Raw genomic sequence first — 23102 nt, 5'->3', positions numbered from 1 at the left:
TTGCTTTTTTAGCAAACTGCTAATAAAGTATTCAATCAAAATCAAACAGAGGAATGCACAATAATCTACATTTTAAAGAGATCTGTAGCCTACAGCATGTAAATCCACTTACTTTCTTAGTTTTCACTCCTCTCTGCTTGGCTCCTTTCCTGATTTGAATTTGGTGAACAAAGGGACTCAATGGGGTCCTGGAAGGGCCCAAATAAGGACCTTTAGCCGTCCTAAGAAATGCCTGACCAAATAAACGATAAATAAATAACAATAAAATACTAACTGAATACTAAATACAATGGGCTTGCCTGTCTTAAGTTAAGTGTGTAATAATGCATAAAAGCAAACATCACCAGCCTTTATCAACATAACCTGTGCTGCTGTAAATATTCGACTTTCTAAATGATCACCCGTCTCTCTCTCTCTGTCACACACACACACACACACACACACACACACACACACACACACACACACACACACACACACACACACACACACACACACACACACACACACACACACACACACACACACACCATCCCCCTTCACACCTCAAGCAAGCTCGCTTAGCCTACTCCCCTGTCTGTCTTTGAGTGTCTTCCCACAGGTCCTGCAGGCTGGGCATTGGGTTTTTCTGAAAAACTTGTGTCCAAAACAGTTAGTTTTCAGGATTCTATTTAAAAAATAACAAAAGTAGCATTTGATGCTTTTGTGTGACGCTGTAGTATGAAGAAGTAGGGCGTTTGCAATGCGTTAATTGTGATCTTGAACACTGGCTATTTTTGCCACAGATTTAGTGTGGATTTGACCAGGAGTATACTGATATGCTTTGACTTAAAGTGGCACATGTCACTTTTTTTTATGTAAGGTCCAATCTGTATGGTAGAGTATGTTCATACAATATAACTTATACCATTGGGGTGGTCGAATGTTGTCTCCCTGCTCTTCTATTGAGACATTTGGATCGTGTCAAAGGTCGTGTCTCACCTAGATAGGATCTGACACAAATTCTGACCTGATGGCCAAGATTCAATGTATCCCCTGAACAAGCAGGCAGCGAATAGCTTTGGCATTTAGAAATTTGTTTGATGTGAACAGATATGGGAAATGTTCTTATTCACTTTTTACTACATTGCAATCAATTGAAAACTTTAGTTTTTTAGCTCACTAAGCGTTGCAATGTGATCTTTTCAAAAGACCATAGTTAAATGACTTTGTAGATTTAGATTGTTTAAAGAGAGAGAGAGAGAGAGAGAGTCACAGTTTAGTCTCACATGTAGGTAGTTTGGTACAGATGTGCACTAGAGTTAGAAGCCTTGGAGTGACATTTTCTGTTAATAGCAGGGCTGACATGTCTGCATGCATTTCTGCCAAGTGGTGTTCTAGCAACTCAAGCTTTGAGGTACCACTGTTGGACCCAACTGCTGAGTTGCGCCCTGGGATTGTGAAAAGGTTTCTGATAGTCAATGTTAAGTCACAGGCTTCTACTCATCAGCATGTTGTTGCAAAGGTAAAGTGGCTACATCCTCATCCAGACAGATATTTCTTTGGGAAGCCTGTAGAGATATGGGATTTGCAAGGCACACAGACAGATAGTGCACCGTCATTTCTACCCATTGCAAGAATTGCAAACAGATGTGTTTACAGTGCCACAACTGTGCAGTTAAGCCAGACCAAAGAGAAAGTGTCAGTAGTTATACCACTATGCACAGTGGTTGAGATTTAGACTAAATGAGGTTCCAGTAAGTATGCATGTCATTCCTGTACTATACTGTACTGCACTATACTGTATTGTCTTATTTTTCTCTAGTTCAAATCAAAATAAAGACTTGTTTTGTATCATACAACTGTTTCTAATTAGCCGTCATTGCCAAATTAAGCCCTTTTTTAAGCCCTTAACAAAAATATAGAAATTTATATTTTTGTTTTGTTCCATTTTTGCTTTGGCAATGGAGAGAGGGAGAGGGAGAGGGAGAGAGAGACCCCCTCTTTAAACAAAGAGTGAATTTGAATGTCAAAGGAAATGGCCAGTCTCCTGCTGGGTCTTTGTCTGGCAGAGGAACGGTAAATCACTGATTTCCAAATGTATATAGACAAATTTCACAGTAAACATTTTCAACTGTAAATTTCCAATGACGTGCAAAAACACCAGCAAACTGCGGGTTTACTGATCAACTGCAATTGCCCAAAGTTGCCCATTAATGCCTCTTTTCATGCACAGAGTTTTTGTAAAACACAACAGAGGAATCAAACATGGGTGACACATCTTTGGTAATAATGTCAACAATTCTGTCATGCCTTGCTATGTACAGTCCTTTGTAAACATTACAACCGTTTAATTTATGGGCCATGGACTCTATGGTCTGATACTGTCCATGGTGTAGGCAGTAAGAGTCATGTTTATTGGGGTACCAGATGGACGCACGCACGCACACATACACACACACACACACACAATGATTTCATGTGACATGTGTGTACACAAATATGTGTGCATTAACTACTGAGCCACTTAACCACCCCAAATGAAAATCCAAATTATTTTTGGATAATAATAATTGCGTCTCATCAGTAGGCCAGACAGTGCTTCCATCGCAAAAGGGCTGCTTAGCTGCAAAGGTGAGTGGGTGCGTATTACACATCATATTGCTATTATAGAGATTGCTGGCTTTTCAAAGGACAGTGTTACTTGTCTTGAGGACAGGAGGAGATCAAGTTCTACAAGCTAAACCATTTGTTTGATTTGGCAAGGTAGCTTCTATACTGTAGTTGTGGATTCCATTAAGGTGATCAGGCATTCTCTGTTGATGAGGAAGTCCAAGGCATGTGAGTGTAACGATGGAAACAAAGACACACACTACAAGCAACATTTGATTTGATTTGATTTATTAGACGTAATAATTACATGTCAAATGCTTCTCACAGATACGTTAAGGATAAAATGCCAATGGAACACTGGAACAAGGAAACTCGAGACAAAAAAGATTTGTACATGATGAGTGATTAATGAATGAATGCCAGGATTTTAATTGAATGCAGTGTCACAATAGTTTAATGCAGGGGTGGGCAACTTTGATGATAGAGAGGGCCACTATATTTCAACACTCACTCCGAGGGCCACATTGCATATACTGTTGGGCAGAAAGCTCCTATCTCCGTATATATATTTTTTTTTGTAAATTAATGCCATACTTTCTGTCACACAAAAGTAGCAAAAATAGCCGATCTACAAGCTTTGTAGACATTTGACATATTTGAAAACCTTCCAGGAGCTGATTGTATATTATGCAAAACCTGGACTTATTTCCTTGTTGGTATTTTGGTATTTTCACATTTAAACCCCCATTCTTTTAGTTCCTTTGTTACCTAGTAACAAAACATTTTGATGAGGCGTGTTGTGAGCTTCTAGATCAGCTATTTTCTCTGCTTTTGACGGACATATGTTTTGTGTTAAACTTTTGTCCTGCAATGAAATACCCCAAATTATTAATCATTTATTTTATTACATTGTCATTGCTATAGAGTGTTTGTTCATACAGGAGTCTCCATGTCTCTCCAGCTCTTCATTAAATAGAAAATACATTTTCCGGTCGGGATGCCAATTTCATCCAATCAGGACAGAGAACTCAGACAGGATACAGATTAAACAAGTGAAATTGGAATTGATGACACAAAAAAAATTAGCAGTTCCAGATTCAATGGAACTGGAATACTATTTTTTTTAAATGCTGATAAATGGGTACACTCTCCTGATTGGCTGGAATTTTGTCACCTACCTGAAGACCCCTGTTACTGAACACTATTTAGCAATGATTACTATCAGAATAATAGAGCTTTAACCTTTTGAAAAAAAAGTGTTCAAAAGTACCAGCTTTTAAACTTTCTGTAAGTGTTCAAAAGTACATATTACAAAGTTCAATTTATTTTTAATATCAATGCATTACTGTATTGACATTTTGAGATTTTCCCTAATTTTCCTGTTGCTGCAATTCGCACCAAACTTGGCACAAACGTTCTTCAATGGTCTGCCATCAGAATAGGGGGCTGCCTGCCACATGGTCGGCAAACGGCAGCACGATATGGTATATCGCTACAGCACACTGCACATTTGCTCATAATGCAGACACATAGTAGTGTGCGTGATTGTGCAGGCCTGTTTGTGTGCGGAGAGGAGAAGAGAGGAGAGGAGAGGAGAGGAGAGGAGAGGAGAGGAGAGGAGAGGAGAGGAGAGGAGAGGGGAGGAGAGGAGAGGAGAGCAGAGGAGAGGAGAGGAGAGGAGAGGAGGATGGAACGCGTTCTTTTCACAATTTTTTAAAATAATTTAAAATGCTTTTATTTCGCTTTTATTTTTCAATGCCTAATGATAGGTTTAAGGTGTGCCCATAGAATAGAACAAAGTACGTTTGGTATAGAGCAGTGGTTCCCATGGTGTGTCGCGACATAAGTCGGGGATGGGAGTGGCTCAGGGGGTAGAGTGGCCGCTTGAGAACCCGGAACGATCACGGTATGATTCCCCCTGTGTTAGTGTCGAAGCGTCCTTGAGCAAGGCACTGAACCCCTAACTGCTCCAGATGAGCAGTTTGGTGCCTTTCGTGGTTTCCTCTGCCTTCAGTGTGTGAATGGATTAATGTAAAGCACTTTGGATCATTTTTGCACCATTTTACATTTACAAGACCAGGTGTACCTGGGATTTTGTGACAACCACACATTACTACTGCAATACAACAACAACAACAACAACAACAACAACAACAACAACAACAACAACAACAACAACAACACAAAAATACTTTTTGCAGGCATTTTGTCCTTGGCGAGCACACCTTGTTTCACGGCACCACTGTTTGAAAAAAACATTTAATAATATTATTTTCTTTTCATTCAAAAAGTTAAACAAGTCAATCTACAGGACTCATGAGCTTGTACGTAGATTGGCCTTTTCATTATTCATCATAGACAAAGGTATACAGGACTTGAGTGGTTAAATGCTATCAAAATAAATTCCAAACTATATGGCCATCACATTAAGAGAAATATGATTGTCATGAAAATGTAAAACACATTCTACTAAACTTACTACAGCATAATCAGATCCAGTCATGGAACCAAGGTTTATGTTTATATCCAGTCCACATCATACTCTTTATTCACTGACTTAAAAACATAACTCCCTCCAACTCCATAATGTTCCATAATGGTGACAAGGAACTAATGGCAGAGTGGGGTTTTCCATCAAGATAATAAGTAGGTTTTGCATATAAACTCTTGGCAGGTTTTAAGTCACGCATGCCAAATGTTCTCATGGTTAGAATCACCAGGGATATAATTGACATGTCCTGCTCATCTGCATTCCCTCTGTATTCTGATCTTGTGAAAGTGTGTCCAATTTCACACCCACATGAAGTGTATATAAGCAACAAGAGCTGCTGTTTCTGATATTCAACACTTCAACACAGGAAGAACCACAACACATCATTCTACTGAAGGTTTGACTCCTCTCCTCTCCTCTCCTCTCCTCTCCTCTCCTCTCCTCTCCTCTCCTCTCCTCTCCTCTCCTCTCCTCTCCTCTGACTTTCAAAAGTATCTCTAACATGTCTGTTTCTTTTACTGAAGGAAATCATCTTCTTCTTCGTCATCTTCATCATCATCATGAACAAGAGGGTGCTGAGCGTGTCTCTACTTCTAGGTGCTGTGATGGCTCTGACTGCTGCTGCTCCTGCTGCAGGTGTGTGTGTGTGTGTGTGTGTGTGTATGTGTATGTGTATGTGTGTGTGTGTGTGTGTGTGTGTGTGTGTGTGTGTGTGTGTGTGTGTGTGTGTGTGTGTGTGTGTGTGTGTGTGTGTGTGTGTGTGTGTGTGTGTGTGTGTGTGTGTGTGTGTGTGTGTGTGTGTGTGTGTGAGAGAGAGAGAGAGAGAGAGAGAGCGAGAGAGCAAGGGCCATCCATCCGTTCGTTGTCATCCATTTTTCTACTCAGATAGGTTGACCAAACTATCTGAACTTGCACATGGGTGCTGATCATTGGCATATCATGGAGTGAGGACGTTTATTTGTAACTTTTCCCCATATTTATTATGTTGTTTATTAGCATTTTCACCCCAGCATTTTCACCACAGGATCTGTAGTGAGAATAGATCGGATGGATGGCAACGCCATAGATCATGTAGTCACGGTTACGGTCCCATAGCTCGGATGGGTGGCAACGCGGTATACAGTATGCAATATACCGTGATATGCAATACCGTGGTTCTATGGGATATGTAGTCATTGACAGTGTGTGGAAATGCATTTATGGACTAGGAATTAATTGCTATTGTTGCTGTTGTTGTTGTTGTTGCTGCTTTCAAACAGTTGACTTCAAGTGTCCGTTGTCTTTTCAGGAGAGCATGTGGTCGTTAAGAGATGGGCAAGATGCCCAAATGGATGGAATGACTTGTTTGGTAACTGTTACAAATTTGAAAGAACTACGATGGCTTGGGCTGATGCAGAGGTAATAAGAATGAACAAACATATTCTGAAATACATGAAACTGTCAGTCAGTCAGTCAGTCAGTCAGTCAGTCAGTCAGTCAGTCAGTCAGTCAGTCAGTCAGTCAGTCAGTCAGTCAGTCAGTCAGTCAGTCAGTCAGATAGTCAGTCAGTCTGTCTGTCTGTCTGTCTCTCCATCTATTTATTCTATTTGACTAATAGTCATTCTTGTCTTCTGTTTATACTGATCTGTAGAAAAGGTGTTTGTCTCAGGGGGGAAACCTTGCATCCATACAGAACAAAGCAGAGTTCACATTCATTCAAGACCTGATCCGTTCCACAAGTGGTAAAAGGCCTCTCACGTGGGTTGGAGGCTACGATGCAACAAAGGTACAGTAACAATACACTGTTTGATGAAACTTTACCTCCTATTACACCGATACTATACCTGAATGTCAACATACACCTACTATACAACACAACATGGTATCTATTGTCCTGACATTGTCAGAGGGAGACTTAATTAGTTATATTTACTCAGTTGCATTTTCTTAAGTAATGTTTTGAAGTATACTGTATTTCTGAAGGATTTCTTATTTTTTTATTTTATTTTTTACTTTTACTATTAGAAATGTAATGGAGTAAAAGCAAAAATTGAATTATTATTATATATTTTTATATTTTTAATAATATATAATAATAATTCAATTTTTGCTTTTATTTTGCTGAATATAGAGCTATTTGACACTTATTTTAGCCAAAGAAAATCACTTACCCTACCTTTAATTCACCCAGAAAGACAATTTTGTTTACTTCTATTGGACAAGAACTTTATATTTTACTAATTTCAATTACATTCTGATTATTTAAACAATAACTCAGATCTTATGAAGTAACTCAGTGAGTAGACTTTTCACTAGACACTTTATTACAAGAGTAAGAAAGTGTCTACTCTAATTCTTTTACATATGAGACTACTTTTACTTCACTTGAGTCATTATTCTTTTGATAATAATAACGACTAGAAAGGTGCGTGATTGTTGTGCAAAACAAACCGATGAATGAATGGATTATAAGTAGTGGGCTCGCTCAAGTTCACTTTTTTACAATGTGGAAACCATGCACTGTTGAAGTTCTGATTGGATCTTTGCAGTAGCCTAGTAATGACTGGTGAGTCTTTATATTTACGGTCCATTCATGGATGTTTTTACGTTTCAGGCCGGTTGAGAACTCTAAATGGTGACATGTTCTATTGAATTGATTTATTATTATTATTATATTGTCATCTAGGAGGGTGTTTGGCTGTGGAGTGACGGTCGCCCAATGACCTTCACTGACTGGGCCAGGGGAGAACCTAACAACTATCAAGGAAGACAGCACTGCATGGCTGTGAACTGGTCACGTAAGTCTCAACAATCTGAATAAAAAAAAAAAAAAAAAAAAAAAAAATAATAATAATAATAATAATAATAATAATAATAATAATAATAATAATAATAATAATAATAATACGAATAATAACAATAATAACAATAATAAATACATATATATATATATTATATATATATATATATATATATATATATATATATATATATATATATATATATATATATATATATATATATATATATATATATATATTTATCCTTTTTTGTATACATGTTGAATAGCTCTATATTCTGATGGTAATATTTGCTTTAGAGCAGGGGTTCTCAAACTTTTTTATACAACGACCCCATATTATGAGGGAATGTTTTTGGCAACCCCATCAACCTTAACCTTTAACCTTTCAACAAAATATCACTCATATCATATCACTAATAACGCCTTTAAGTAACAACTCAATATAATAGAGAAATAGAGATATATTATAATAACTTAATGTGGTGTGTAAACAATTTTAATGCTCAACTTTATCTTTGCATTTATATAACAGGTGACCACCTTTGGGACGATGAAGCTTGTGTGGCAAGACGTGCCTCCGTCTGCAAAAAACAAGCTGAAGCCCAGTGAATAACATGGAGATTACACACACATGCACGCACAATTACACACTATTACACATTATTGCACGTCTGTCTGTGTGTTTGTGCGTGTGTGTGCGCGTGTGTGTGTGACTCCTATATCTAAAAATATACTCATGTCCAATATACTGCTACTACTTTGCTATCATGTAACCCTACTGAAGGAATGAAGAGACAAGTGACATTAACAGATGTTGTGGTGACATTAACAGCGACATCTGGTCTTGTGGTGATAATGAGACGAACGTGAATGGAACAAATGGTTTGATGTAAGCTGCTTACTGGAACGTCTTTACCTGCATCAATAAAATCATTAAAAAAAACATTTAAATACATGAAATAATTCAGGCTGAGTCATTCATAGTGAATCTACAATTTTGAAGTCCTGTACATTGTTGTACTGGATTCTGCTAGAAGGTCTATTCCAGTGCTTTTAAAGTCAAGAATCCCTTGTTTGGTATGCATTGGGCCACAGACCCCCATAACTCGGAGACTGTACATATGGAACCAAATGGACCCTCCTCCATGTCTCAAGGTGCAAGGTCCCACCAAAATATAAAATACCTTTGTAGTCGCTTAATCACTCCACTTTAGTCACGCTGGTCAGCGTTGGAGGGGGGAAGCGAAAGTCACCTCAGTTGGGAAGAGGACATGCATTTAAAGGTGCATTCCTCAACAAAACCACTTTGCTACTCACCAAAACAGAGTCTGTTTTGTGTTGTTGAAAGTCTATTCTTGGAGGTGGGAAGCCTTTCAGCACCCCACCTTCTCTGTAAAATAGGGCAGAATTTTTTGGAGCAGAAAATAAAATGTGTAAGCCAACGGGAACTATTTTATTTACTCCACTGCGCCCTCTACAGATCTGCTCAATGGTAATTTATATTGACCAGATCTGTAGAGGGTCATAGACCAAAAGTGTGCTCTGAGGAGCACACTTTTTGACACTAGCTACTATATGATATTACTATGATGAAAAATAGTAGTACACACAACCAGTGGTGGACAAAGTATACACTCAAGTAAACTGAAAACTTGAAAAGTATCCAAAAGTACAAATTATGAGGTACATATAGGTACAAATAGGACATTGTATTCTATATGAATATACAATATATTAGTTTGGGTCCCAAAAGTCACTACCTAGAAATATAGTGGAAAAAACATATTTCTAATTGATATTAAATGTAGTAGAGTGAAAGATATCAGCTTGCAAAAATGTTAACAAATAATAATAATGAAGTACAGTAGCCAACTCAGGTAAATTTGCAATTGATTATCAATGGGGAGCAGGTCACTATTGAGAAATAAACCGCTTATGACACGGCTATAAAGAAATGAATACATTGACCCACAAGTAATAACAAAAACAAAAGATTTCATGCTTAAGGTAATACAAGTAGGCTTATTCCCTTAATGGAGTAGTTCACCAAAATAAAATACTTATTTTCTATCAATTACACACCCCATGAAGCATTGAATTCATGGAGATTTTTTTGTTTTTGTCACATTCTTAAGCCAATAATTTGATTACGGTGGAAAGATGCTAATGGATCCGGTGGGACACTCAAAGTAGTCTCTTTGAGTCTCCTACTGGAAATACACCCGGTCATCAAATTATTGGCTCAGGAATGCATCAAAAACTAAAACATCTCCATGAATTCAAGGCTTCATGGGGTGTGTAATTGATAGAAAATAAGCAATATTTGGGGTGAACTATTCCTTTAATTTTTGCCAGGTGCAACCAGTCGCTTCGGAAAACAACGGGAAGTGTGGATAAAATAGAATTATGTGGTTACGGCTTTGTCTATTTCTCGCTTCAAATGTTTTAAAAAACATTCTTGTAAGCTATTTACCTGTAAATGACCTGTGTGTTTGTTAACATAGCTGCCATGTTGGATATGGCACAGACATCAAGCGACACAGATTGATGAGTCTACATTAGAGAGTCTAGATTAGAGATTCGACAACGGTCTGTTATTGAGTTCAGCGGTCATTATTCAAAAGTAACAGACTGCTGAATTCGCTGATTGACCAATCAGAATCAAGCATCCAACCAAGTTGTGTAATACACAATATAGGAATCATGTCTTCACAGTGGTGTAAAATAACTAAGTATTTACTCAAGTACTGTAGTAAAGTACAATTTTTAGGTATCTTTTATTTAACTGGAGTATTTCCAATTTTCAGTACTTTTACTTCTACTCCACTACATCTCAGAGGCAAATATTATACTTTTACACCACTGCAAATTATTTGAAAACTTTAGTTACTAGTTACTTTTTCGATTTCGATTATTATCACAAAACATACAGTAACCACTTCAGCCCTACAGTATATACATTTCGGCCATTCACTGTCCTTCAGGTTACTGTTCCCTCCAAAGGAATACAACTTGTATCTGAAGACCAAAAGCTATTATTTGAAATTCAATACTATGACGTCAACACACACACACGCACGCACACGCACGCACGCACGCACGCACGCACGCACGCACGCACGCACGCACGCACGCACGCACGCACGCACGCACGCACGCACGCATGCACGCACGCACGCACGCAGGCAGGCAGGCAGGCAGGCACGCACGCACGCACGCACGCACACACAAACACACAAGCTCACAATGCGCCGCAGACGCGCAGTGTGCTTGTAGATCGGCTATTTTCAGCGAAGAGGTTTGGTGTACAGGGAAAAAAAGAGCAGACCAAGTACCGAGTCAAAGGTCAAGTTTACAAAGTATTGAGAGTCGTTAAATGTCTGAAAATACACAATAAAATGAATCCAATATGTAGTGGGGGGTCCCTGCTTCTTCCCTCTCTCAGCTAAGGGGTCCTTGGTCAGAAAAAAACGTTGAAGACCACTGTTACAGATGGAGGCAGACAACACCAACCACATAGTTAGCGAAGATGTGGAGTGGCAAGTGTTTGAAGGGTCTCAAACAGGGCTCAGCTCTCAAGAAGAGCTTCTTCCTGTACAGCAGGGATCTTCAACGTTTTTCTGGCCAAGGACCACCTAGATGAGAGAGAGATGAAGCAGGGACCCCCACTACATATTGTAATTGTGTTGCAGATTAAACCTTTTTATACATTTTATAGATAGCTTCATAGACTTTTTTGACACACGTCATCACACATTTATATTAATATGTTGGATTCATGCCAATGTGTATTTTCAGACCTTTTAAACCCTCAATATTTAGTCAACTTGACAGTTGGCTCTGTACTTGGTCTGCTCTTTTTCCCTCTCCACCAACTCTCAGAAAATAGCTCACAACACCGAGGCGTTGTGAGCTTGTAGATCAGCTATTTTCGGTTAATGTTCCCTATCACACAAATATTTGGTGGACACCCTGTAAACTCTGAGGACCCCTTAGGGGTCCCGGACCCCCTGTTGAAGACCCCTACTGTACAGATTGCTCAAACCAATATTGTACAATGTAAACAAGGTATGTGTTTACATGGTTATGTTTTATAGCACATTCTATAATAATCCACACACTAAGCTACCCCCCAGCTGTAGTAATTCCTCATAGGGCTTTATATCTAATATCTTTAGCTTTGTTATTGTCTCCGCCAGGCCGAAAGGCATGGCGAGAGGGTATGTTTTACCCCCTGTCCGTCCGTCCGTCCGTCCGTCCGTCCGTCCGTCCGTCCGTCCGTCCGTCCGTCCGTCTGTGGACAGCTAATCTCCCTCACCGTTGTCTTGATCGCAACGAAACTGTGCACACACACTTCCTGGATGCCAATTCAGAACCTCTGCCCCATTTTTTTCACATGGCCCTGATATAGCGCCACCAGGAGGCCACTTTTTGCAAAACAAATTTTTTCACAGTACTCCTACATATTTTGTCCAAACATCACGCAAATCGGTACACAGTATCTCTATAGTCATTAAACAAAACACGTCTTTCAGATTTTTCATATTACATCCTGATTGGCTAAAAATGGCTTCCAAAGTTTGCAGGACTACTTCGTTTTGAACAAAATGCCTCAAATTATTAACACAGCATGCAATTTCCGTGAAACTTTGCACGCACATTCCCACTAGGCCGAGGAAGAAATCCCAGTTGAGATTTTTCTAATCAGCCTCATGGTGGCGCTGTAACAGCCCGATTCGTGTTTTTACCTATAACTGCCTGTGGGAGCACTTTTTCTAGTTGATATTGTTATGTTGATGTTGCACAGTATTGCATTTTGCAATCCAAAAATGGACCAAAGTTGAGTTATCATTTATTTTCACTTCAACAGTCTTCCCAGGAAATATTCATGTTTATGTAATCATAGGGCTTATCAGAGGTCGTACAATGTCATTTTGCATGTCGAGGAAAAGTCACAAGTCATTGGGACTCAAGACGAGTCTAGTCACAACAAGTCATTGGGCATTAATGGCAAAGTCAAGTTTTTTTTGTTGATCAAGTCGAGTTAAAATCTTCAAATTTGTGACTTGAGTTCAAGTCGTGTCTCGAGTCCAAGTCCCTAGTCCACACATCTCGGGCTTATCTGAGAGAGACATTATTGTTACTTCCAGTATTCATTTTGTATCTTTAATTCATAATGTTCAGAATTTAGCTTGTTATGAAGAATTGAGTGGTAAAGGTGTATTTCACTTTAAAACACTTGTGGGGTAATTTTCACATCTACTGTGCTTGGGCTTTTGTGTGCACCATAGATTGTGTGCACATGCCTCCTTCCTATATTTGCCCATTCAACTCCATGTTAACCATGTTAACAATTGAAAACACACGTCCCTGCTTCTAGTGAATGATATTGTCCTTCTAATGAATGTTAGACTCATTGAAAACACACATCCCTTCATTGACAACAAACTCACACCCCCTCGACATGGAGATTGTGGGGCAATGTTGCAGGAGGGGAAATGATAGTTTCATCTACCCCAAGGGGAAGTACAATGGGCTCAGACTGTCTTTTGTGCCGGTAGCCATGAAAATGTATAATGAGACACACAATGGTCGATCTGCTCGTTCAATTCTATAATTAGCTCTGAGGTAATAACGTTCATATTTCAGTATGGACACTGCATTATGCAAGCTAACTTTAGTGATAACTTTAGTGTCTACGTGCAGGAGGAAGAAACATTCAAGATCTCTTTACTTGTCAGAATGGCAATAACTATTACACAGTTTTCAGTGCGCTCTAGCTCCGGTGCAGAGGAACGTAGGTCCACACCAAAGCCAGTGAGCGTCACAATGAACTGGAAAAACTGTATCTCCGGCCAGAGACATCGACATGTAACCACCCCCACATCCACCTAATTCCGGTAGCAAGGTGAGATTACATAAAGAATATAAGAGAATCACTTAGTTTGTAACACTAACTATATGTCAACATGACTCACAGCTAAATAGTGAAATAATATATAATATGAGGCATAGGAACAACATAGCACCAGCATTACAATACTTTTGTTTATTAGGGCCCGAGCACTGCACAGTAGTGCGAAGCCCTATTGAAACTGCAATGATTATTATTATTATTCTTTGCACAAATGAATCGCGTTTTTGAGGGGTAATACGTACTCCAAAACATCTAACATTGCACACACATTACTAGTGGTGAAAAATTACGTATTTAAACCGTCTCAAAAAGGGCCGTGGCCTAATGGCTCAATAGCGCCCCCTACAAAAGTTTATGCTTCAAGCCCGACAATACGGTTTCACCTACATGTATAAAAATCGTCCAACTTCAACGGCAGACAGGAAGTGAAAATAGCCGATCTACAATTCCTATTAGCTGGGCTTTAAGCAGCCATAACTTTGGTTTGCAGCATGCTACCGTCCAAATTTGGTATGTGGACTAAGACCACCAATAGGGACGATCTGTAATTTCTGAGGCCCCGCCCCCTCTGTCTTCCTTTTGGCTGGCCTTTAAACAGTCATAACTCGAGTTCGCAGCATGCTACCGAGTACAAATTTGGTATTTGGACTTAGACCACCAATAGGGACGATATGTAATTTCTGAAGCCCCCTCTGTCTTCCTATTGGCTGGCCTTTAAACAGCCATAACTCGAGTTCGCAGCATGCTACAGAGTATAAATTTGGTATGTGGACTTAGAACACCAATAGGGACGATCTGTCATGTCTGAAGCGCCGCCCCCTCTGTGTTCCTATTGGCTGGGCTTTAAACAGCCATAACTCCGGTTCCCAGCATCGAAAACCTACAAAACTTCCTAGGTACACTTTGACGGCCAATAGGGACAGGCTGAATTTGCTTAAGCAATTTAGCCTAACTTTTCAGCTGATTGCCATACAGGCTTTTATCGTAGACATAATGTCGAGGGCCCGGTCATCACTGCTTGCAGCTTTAATTAGGGCCCGAGCACTGCACAGTAGTGCGAAGCCCTATTGAAACTGCAATGATTATTATTATTTTCCCGATAATTAATTGCGTTTTTGAGGGGCAATGTGTACTCCAAAAGTTACGCAACATTGCACACACATTACCAGTGGCAAAAAAGTACGTATAAAAAAAAAAGAGGGGGGTGTGGCCTAATGGCTTAATAGTGCCCCCTACAAAAGTTTGTGCTTCAAGCCCGACAATACGGTTTCACCTACATGCATGCAAATTGGTACACACTTGTATCATGTCCCGACTTACGAAAAAGATTATCGGATCCGCCTCAAATTCTCAGAGTACACAAAAGACGTTACAGATGAAAAGTTATCAAAAGTTTGAGTTTTCGTAAAACGGCGTGACCGTGGCGAAGCGTCAAACTTCAACGCCAAACAGAAAGTGAAAATAGCCGATCTACAATTCCTATTGGCTGGGCTTTAAACAGCCATAACTTTTGTTCGCAGCATGCTACCGAGTACAAATTTGGTATATGGACTAAGACCACCAATAGAGACGAGCTGTAATTTCAGAAGCCCAGCCCCCTCTGTCTTCCTATTGGCTGGCCTTTAAACAGCCATAACTCGAGTTCGCAGCATGCTACAAAGTACACATTTGGTATGTGGACTTAGACCATCAATAGGGACGAGCTGTAATTACTGAAGCCCCGCCCCCTCTGTCTTCCTATTCGTTGGGCTTTAAACAGCCATAACACCGGTTCCCAGCATCGAATACCTACACAATTTGCTGAGTACACTTAGACGGCCAATAGGGACAGGCTGAAATTGCTTAAGCCCCACCCCCTCTGTGTTCCTATTGGCTGGGCTTTAAACAGCCATAACTCCGGTTCCCAGCATTGAAAACCTAAGTACACTTTGACAGCCAATAGGGACAGGCTGAATTTGCTTAAGCAATTTAGCCTAACTTTTCAGCTGATTGCCATACAGGCTTGTATCATAGACAGAGCATCGAGGGCCCGGTCATCACTGCTTGCAGCTTTAATTATTAAGGGGCCATGGCCAAAGGGCCGTGGACCCTTATTGCATCTCTACACTTTTGCTATTATTAAGGGGCCATGGCCAAAGGGCCGTGGACCCTTATTGCATCTCTACACTTTCGCTATTACTATTCTTACTCTTTTTCCGCTACTTTTTGCAGTTCTGGCCCAACCGTGCATACGCTTTTTACGAAACTCGGCAATATAGAGGGCTATGCCAAACGGCCAAGGCACGAAACTCACAACCATTGGCAAGTCCACATTGTCTTTGACTTGGGCAACATAAAATGGCTTAGGTCACACTCTTGACATACGCCATTATACTTTTCAATATGCTGATTTAGGCAAAAAATATAATGTTCCTCAAAACATTAAGTAGGCCATTATTTTAAGAAGGTGACGATGTGGTAGTTTGTGTGTTTGGTACTGTAGATGTTGCATTACAATTCATATTTTCATTATTTAGTTAAAGGGGGAGCCTAATATGAATCTAATATTTCCATTTTAATGTTTGATGTAGATTAATGAAGTGTCAGTTATTATGCATCTATTTCACAGTTTTCAGACATTTTATTTTTATTCATGTATTTATTTATTATTAACCACTTAAAGGGATACTTCACTTTCGGGCCGGGGACACATTTAAAAAAAATATTAAAAATAAATGAAAAAAGTTATGGAAAATTCATGGCCCCTAATGTGTGAGGGGGCCATGAATTTTCCATAACTTTTTTCATTTATTTTTAATATTTTTTTTAAATGTGTCCCCGGCCCTAAAGTGAAGTATCCCTTTAAGCCCTAATTTATGAATAGGTAATTCAAAAGATCATTGGTGTAAATTAACTAAGTACATTTACTCAAGTACTGTACATAAGTACAATTTAGAGGTACTTTTACTTTAATGGAGTAATTACAATTGTCTATACTTTTACTTATACTTCACTACATCTCAGAGGCAAATATTGTACTTTTACTCCGCTACAATTATTTGAACACTTTAGTTATAGATACTTTGTAGATTTTGATTATTATTACAAAACAAACATTAACCACTTCAGCCCTATATACATTTCGGCCATTTGAACATAGCAGATCGCTATCAATGCGTCGCGATGCGACACATTGTGAGCTTGTAGATCTGCTATTTTCAGACGATTTGAAAACATGTCTGTATAATGAGTACTTTTACTTTAGTACCTTAAGTATATTTTGATACCAATACTTTTGTACTTTTACTCAAATACATTTTGAATTCCAGACTTTTACTTGTAACGTATTTCTACATTACAGTATTGATACTTTTACTTGAGTAAAACATTTGAGTACTTTTTCCACCACTGCAAAAGATAAATCGAGATCTACAAGCTCACTCGTGCATTTATTGTACATCTATTAATTTTTTTTAAGTTCTATAAATTCACATTTTTGGGGTAAAATGTAGATTTTGAAAACATTGACGAAAAGAAAGAAAAGAAAGAGAACTGGGATGCCATGGGATGCCAGTGTGAAACTGGTTTAGAATGTTAGCCATGATGAGCTCTTCATTATTCTTGTTTGCTTCCTTTTAATCTGTTTTTGCCTCTCATCTATTTAATGTAAAGCACTGAGCTGCATGTTTTATATGACAAATAAAATGTATACAGATGATGATGATGATGTCTATACTGCATTATAAACACATTAATAATCATTGAATCATGCATGTTAAGTATTATTCTCTGAGCATGGACCTTATTAGCAGGTATTATTGAAATAATAGAAGTACTGTAGCCCCACCTTGTGGTGGTTGAATGCTTCACTACAAGATGAAACAGAGTTTAGAAGGTAAACTGGAACAGTTTTAGAGTTTAATAACACCTGGGACGCTCTGCTGAGAGGTCATCATATTATATTGATTATACATCAGCAACAAAAACTAAACTGTTTGAGAGAGCAGCATAAATTAGGAGATGAAACTGGACAATTAGAAAACAGTATCAGTTATCCTCAACTCTACCCCGACTAAAAGACTTGTGTGAAGCTCTATTTACTGACATTTTTATAACAGAGATTTGAATGAAAACGGTAACAGAACAGGCGGACTATTGCGACCAAGCTTTTCAGACTTAAATCTTTATTAGCACCTTCAAATGTCATACAGAAGCACCCAGTCTATGTGTCGAAGTGTCCTTGTAAACCATAAATGTTGACTTAATCATTCTGGGTATAGCTTCTCTCAACATGGTACAACAGATAACATAAAACAATGGTAGCTTCCATTGTAAAATCTGTAGTTTCCAAATGAAACCAAAATGGACCATTTGGGTCCATTTGGTTATAAATGGTGAAATGAACAGACTATGGGGGATATGCCCTAACCCAAACTTTTCAGGCCGCAACCCAATTTATTTTCGGCTATTTTCAGTTTGCCTCTTTCTTACTTATATATTTGACATGTTTGACCACTTGGCCAATTTGGTATTAAAAAGGTCTTCAAAGCCATTAAATTGTAACTTTAGAAATGTGCAGATACCCTGTATACACGTATACTGTATGTTGGTTTGTTTGTTTGTACTGTTGAGTGAGAAAACAATATTGCACATTAAGCTAATTATCTGGGGACCCCCAAAATAATTTGGGGACCCCCCCTAAATTTGGGAACCACTGCCCTAACTAAATTCTGCTGACCTATCCTACTTGTAGTTGGGGGAAACTATGGTTAGCCCATGGTGTCCGTCCATTCACAACTTAGATTCAACCAGCATCATTTCAAAAATTAAGCTCGGAGTAGGACATCGCATCCTCAGGCTGTATTACAAAAGTTCGGTTGAAGGCGTCCTAACAGGCTGTGTCAAGGCCTGGTATGGGAACTGCACTGCCCGAGAAAAGATCAGCCTACAGCGAGTAGTGCGATCGGCAGAGCGAATAATGGGAGGCGAGCTCCCAGCGCTCCAGGAACTGTACAAAAAGCGGTGCGTGGTCAAAGCCAAGCGCATCATCAAGGACAAGCACCACCCAAGTCACAAACTGTTCAAAACCCTACAACGACCGCGGCCGGGCAAGGGGCCCTATACCGCAGTATCAGAGAGTATCAGAGAGTTCCACCACCAGGTTCTGTTGCAGTTTTAATCCGGCTGCTGTCAGAATGCTGAATGAGGCATGAGCCTTGTTCAGCAGCCTGACAACAGACGGTACTGTCCAGCTGGTCGCAGACTTTTCTGGCTCTTCCTGAACACACCTGGATTATACCAGGGACAAATGACTTGGACTAGGCTCCCCCTGGGACATACCTGTGGACTACACCAGGTACAAATGACCTTTTTGTTGCTCTCCCTCATGGAGCTAATTGTGAATTATACCAGGGTCAGTCCACCTTAGGTGGACACGTACTGACCTTTTGCACCTTAATCCCATCTATAACGCACTGACTTTTTTGTCTTTTTTTATTGTGCTCTTTTTCTCTGCACCTTAACGTCCAGTATATATCATGCACAGGATACATACATTGCTGCTATGCTCAGGCACCTTAGTTTTTTTTCTTTATCTCAGGTACTTTGTAAATATGTAGATAACTTGTTTGGCCTTCTGTTGTTCTCTTGTTTGATCTCCTTCCCACTTGCCCCCCACTCCTCTTCTCCTTCCTCCCCCCCTCTTCTTTCTATGGAAATTAACGTTCCGATGGGAATGATGTACAAAAACGAATTTCACCCACTTTTTTACCATTGTAAACCTGTGATGTGACAATAAACCTGATTCTGATTCTGATTCTGAAAAATTAATGGCTGCATCTCCATGGATGTTTCTGCACATCTTCTCAACCTGTGGGTCGAGACCCACAGGGGTATATCCAGATGACAGTGAAGTGTATAACGCACTGACTTTTTTTGGTCTTTTTATTGTGCTCTTTTTTTCCCGAAGCACCTTAACGTCCATAAGTATATCATGCACAGTATAAGTATATATCATGCACAGTATACATACATTGCTGCTATGCTCAGGCACCTTAGTTTTTATTATCTCAGGTACTTTGTAAATATGTAGATAACTTGTCTGGCCTTCTGTTGTTCTCTTGTTTTGATCTCCTTCCCACTTGCCCCCCACCCCTCTTCTTCTCCCCCCCCCTCTTCTTTCTATGGAATTAACGTTGCGATGGGAATGATGTACAAAAACTAATTTCACCCACTTTTTTACCTTGTAAACCTGTGATGTGACAATAAAACTGATTCTGATTCTGATTATGGACTTTTAATACAAAAAAAGAAGAAAAAAAGACCATTACTGCATCAAAGTAATAATATAATAATAATCAACAAACTAGATACAAACTGGTCAAACATTGGCCAAATTGTCAAACAATGTAAGAGGCGAAACATTTTGAAAATAGCAGATCCGCAAGCTCACAATGCCTCGCAATCCGAGGTGTTGGTACTTCAATGACATACACTGCATAATATTTTGTAGAGACAGAAAACAAAGACTCAGCCTTTCATATTCACTCTTCCTTTTATCAGTGGTGTAAAGTAACTAAGTACATCTACTCAAGTACTGTACTTAAGTCAAATTTTGAAGTACTTTTACTTTACTGGAGTATTTCCCATTTTCGATACTTTTACATCTACTCCACTACATCTCGGAGGCAAATATTGTACTTTTACACCACTACAATTATTTGAAAACTTTAGTTACTTTAGAGATCTACGAGCTCACAACGTGTCGCGATGCGACAAGTTGTGAGCTTGTAGATCTGCTATTTTCAAGCATTTTAGTACTTTTGCTTTTGGTACTTTAAGTACATTTTGATACCAATACTTTTGTACTTTTAATCAAGTAAACCTTTAATTCCGGACTTGTACTTATAACAGAGTACTTCTACATTACAGTATTGATACTTTTACTTAAGCAAACATAAGTGTGTGTGTGTGTGTGTGTGTGTGTGTGTGTGTGTGTGTGTGTGTGTGTGTGTGTGTGTGTAAGTGTATGTATAGTATGTTTACATACATGTTTGCTGCATTTATATGTGATGCATGGGTCACTTTTTTAAACCCATTTTGACTAAGGTACATAAATACTTAGTATGTTCCATGGTGAATAATTTGAATATATAAGCTTAACATTCTGTTACATTTGTCCTAATAAGAACACAATAGCACTTCTGTGCAGCACTGGTTTCAAAACGTTTTCAGCTGAGACCCAAAAGATGGTATCTGCCCGGTATCCATAAAATAAAATAAAAAATCATGAACTTGTGAAAATAGCAGATCTACAAGCTCAAAACGCGTAACAATGTTACACGCTGTGAGCTTGTAGATTTGCTATTAACTATTTCTTAAAAGCTCTTTTTGTTTTTACATTTATCTTGTTTGTGATTTATTTCAGATTTTTGTTTTGCCTTTTGCCATTTTTTAATTTTCCGATTTTCTTTTTTTTTAAAACATAATACAAACTATAGTTTTTCTTTTATTTTTTAAATAACCATTACAAGGGATATTTACTCGCGAGTCATGACCCATACAAATGATTGCGTGCCCGAAAAATGGGACCCTAGCCATTGTTAGGGAACCACGTGTACAGCAATGTGATGCAGTTGAATTTAACATTTATTTATTTGTGCACTTTGTATTGTTCTTTGTCAAAACAGGTTATTGTGCTTACTGACGTATGTACCTTCAACTGACAGCCATATAATTTCACATGTTCATCAGTGATGTGCTATGATGTTACAAGGACATGCAGTATGTATTAAAATTAGATATCTGCTTCTTGTATTTTTCTGTTCACTTTTAATTCAACTTTTGACCTGCAGAGGTCTTTATTGTTTGCTACAGGATTGGCACAATTCTTGCTTCAAATAACTTAAAGGGATACTAGGTAACTTCGCAGATCTGTGTTTGAACACACACACTCCCCCCTCCCCCCTCCCTTCTCTGACAGGTATCAAATTGATTGCTGTCTGTGATGCATTCATTGATTAGAGAGAGCGCTAACAAGGTGACACTTTTATGGCCCTATCAATCAACTCAATGCACAGCCCCTTCGAATTTCCAAGGGATCAATTAAGAGATCCAGCCGCGCTAAAAACATTCTACTGAGACAGTAGTACTCTTTTAAAAGTATCCAATGGTCTTAATTGACAGGCTTAGAGAACGGGTGGGTCACTGGAAGTTTCCTGGAATTGGTACACAATTCTCAGTGGCTGTGAGCCCACTTAAGAGTCTGTCCCCCTTTCCTGTGGGGGACCGGGGTGTGCCACAGGGTTCGGTCCTTGGTCCGATTGTATTTGCACTATATACGGTTGCACCCGGAATTATTCAAACACCACTGAAAATCTGGTTTATTGGCAATCTTCACAAACTGTCAACTGTCTGAAATAAACAACACAACATGTTCAACACAAAATGTCATTTTTTAATGACTATTGCAGTGTCAGAATTATTCAAACTGTTCATGACAAGTGTCTTTAATACTTCGTAGTACACCCTTTTGCAATTAGGACCTGCTGCAAATATGATTCACAGCCAGGAATCAGCTTCTGGCACTGGCAGCATTCCTGTGGCATTTTAGCCCATACCTCATGTGTAGTGGCCTTCAGTTCACTAATATTCTTGGGTTTGCGTTCTGCAACCACTGTCTTAGATATTTTTAACTGGACCTTTTCAAGGACAGTTGGTGTATTACAAGCTTACTCTGATTGACTCATGAACGTCAATATTTAGGATTTCATTGTCGCAAGTCGAGCTGGTTTCATTTAGATAAAACATAGACTAGTGGTTCTGAACATGGGGCCTGGGAACAACCCCAGGGGTCCTTGAGGGGGTTCCAGGGGGTCCCCAGCTAAATTATTGATAGTTAGGAACCAAATGGACCCTTACAGGTCTATAACTCTGAAAGTATACAAATGGAACCAAATGGACCTGTGACAGGGTCAAAAATGAGTGGTGCAATATTTTTCTGAATTATTTTATTGATGCGTAAAACCTGTATAATGCACTTAACCAACCATCATCTTAAATGTATTCCTTGTAATTTCCCACTGCATGTTTTAACATGGCCATGTATTGTCCCACGGTCCCTGAGCCACTTGACATTGAACTCTATGATTGGCTGGCTGGAGTGCCACGGTCAATGTCATGCAGCCAATGTCCCCAGGTCACGCTGTCTGAGAAGCGAATGAGAACGGAGTAGGGTCTGGTCCACCCGGTACAAAAGTGAGCGCGGGCCACTTAAATGAAAGACAGGAAAAGACAGGAAAAGACAGGAGAACAGGCACACAGGGGCAGTGTGAGTGTGACAG

At 39.2% G+C, this 23102-nt stretch overlaps 1 protein-coding gene across 1 annotated transcript; it reads left to right on the top strand.

The window, feature by feature from the left end:
- Nucleotides 1–4445: 4445 nt before the first annotated feature.
- On the top strand, nucleotides 4446–8792 carry LOC308078306 (galactose-specific lectin nattectin-like; the record flags this gene model as incomplete). Its single annotated transcript, XM_080419424.1, has 7 exons — nucleotides 4446–4498; nucleotides 5399–5480; nucleotides 5608–5719; nucleotides 6372–6481; nucleotides 6714–6848; nucleotides 7749–7860; nucleotides 8398–8792. The coding sequence occupies 7 exons, from the start codon at nucleotides 4446–4448 to the stop codon at nucleotides 8472–8474; spliced, it is 681 nt and encodes a 226-aa protein (XP_080275550.1). The 3' UTR covers nucleotides 8475–8792.
- Between the last annotated feature and the right edge of the window lie 14310 nt (nucleotides 8793–23102).

Source organism: Gymnoscopelus braueri (genome assembly GCF_963280865.1).
Source record: "Gymnoscopelus braueri genome assembly, chromosome: 22".
In the NCBI taxonomy this organism is placed as follows: Eukaryota; Metazoa; Chordata; class Actinopteri; order Myctophiformes; family Myctophidae; genus Gymnoscopelus; species Gymnoscopelus braueri.
This window is presented reverse-complemented; position numbering and strand designations above follow the sequence as displayed.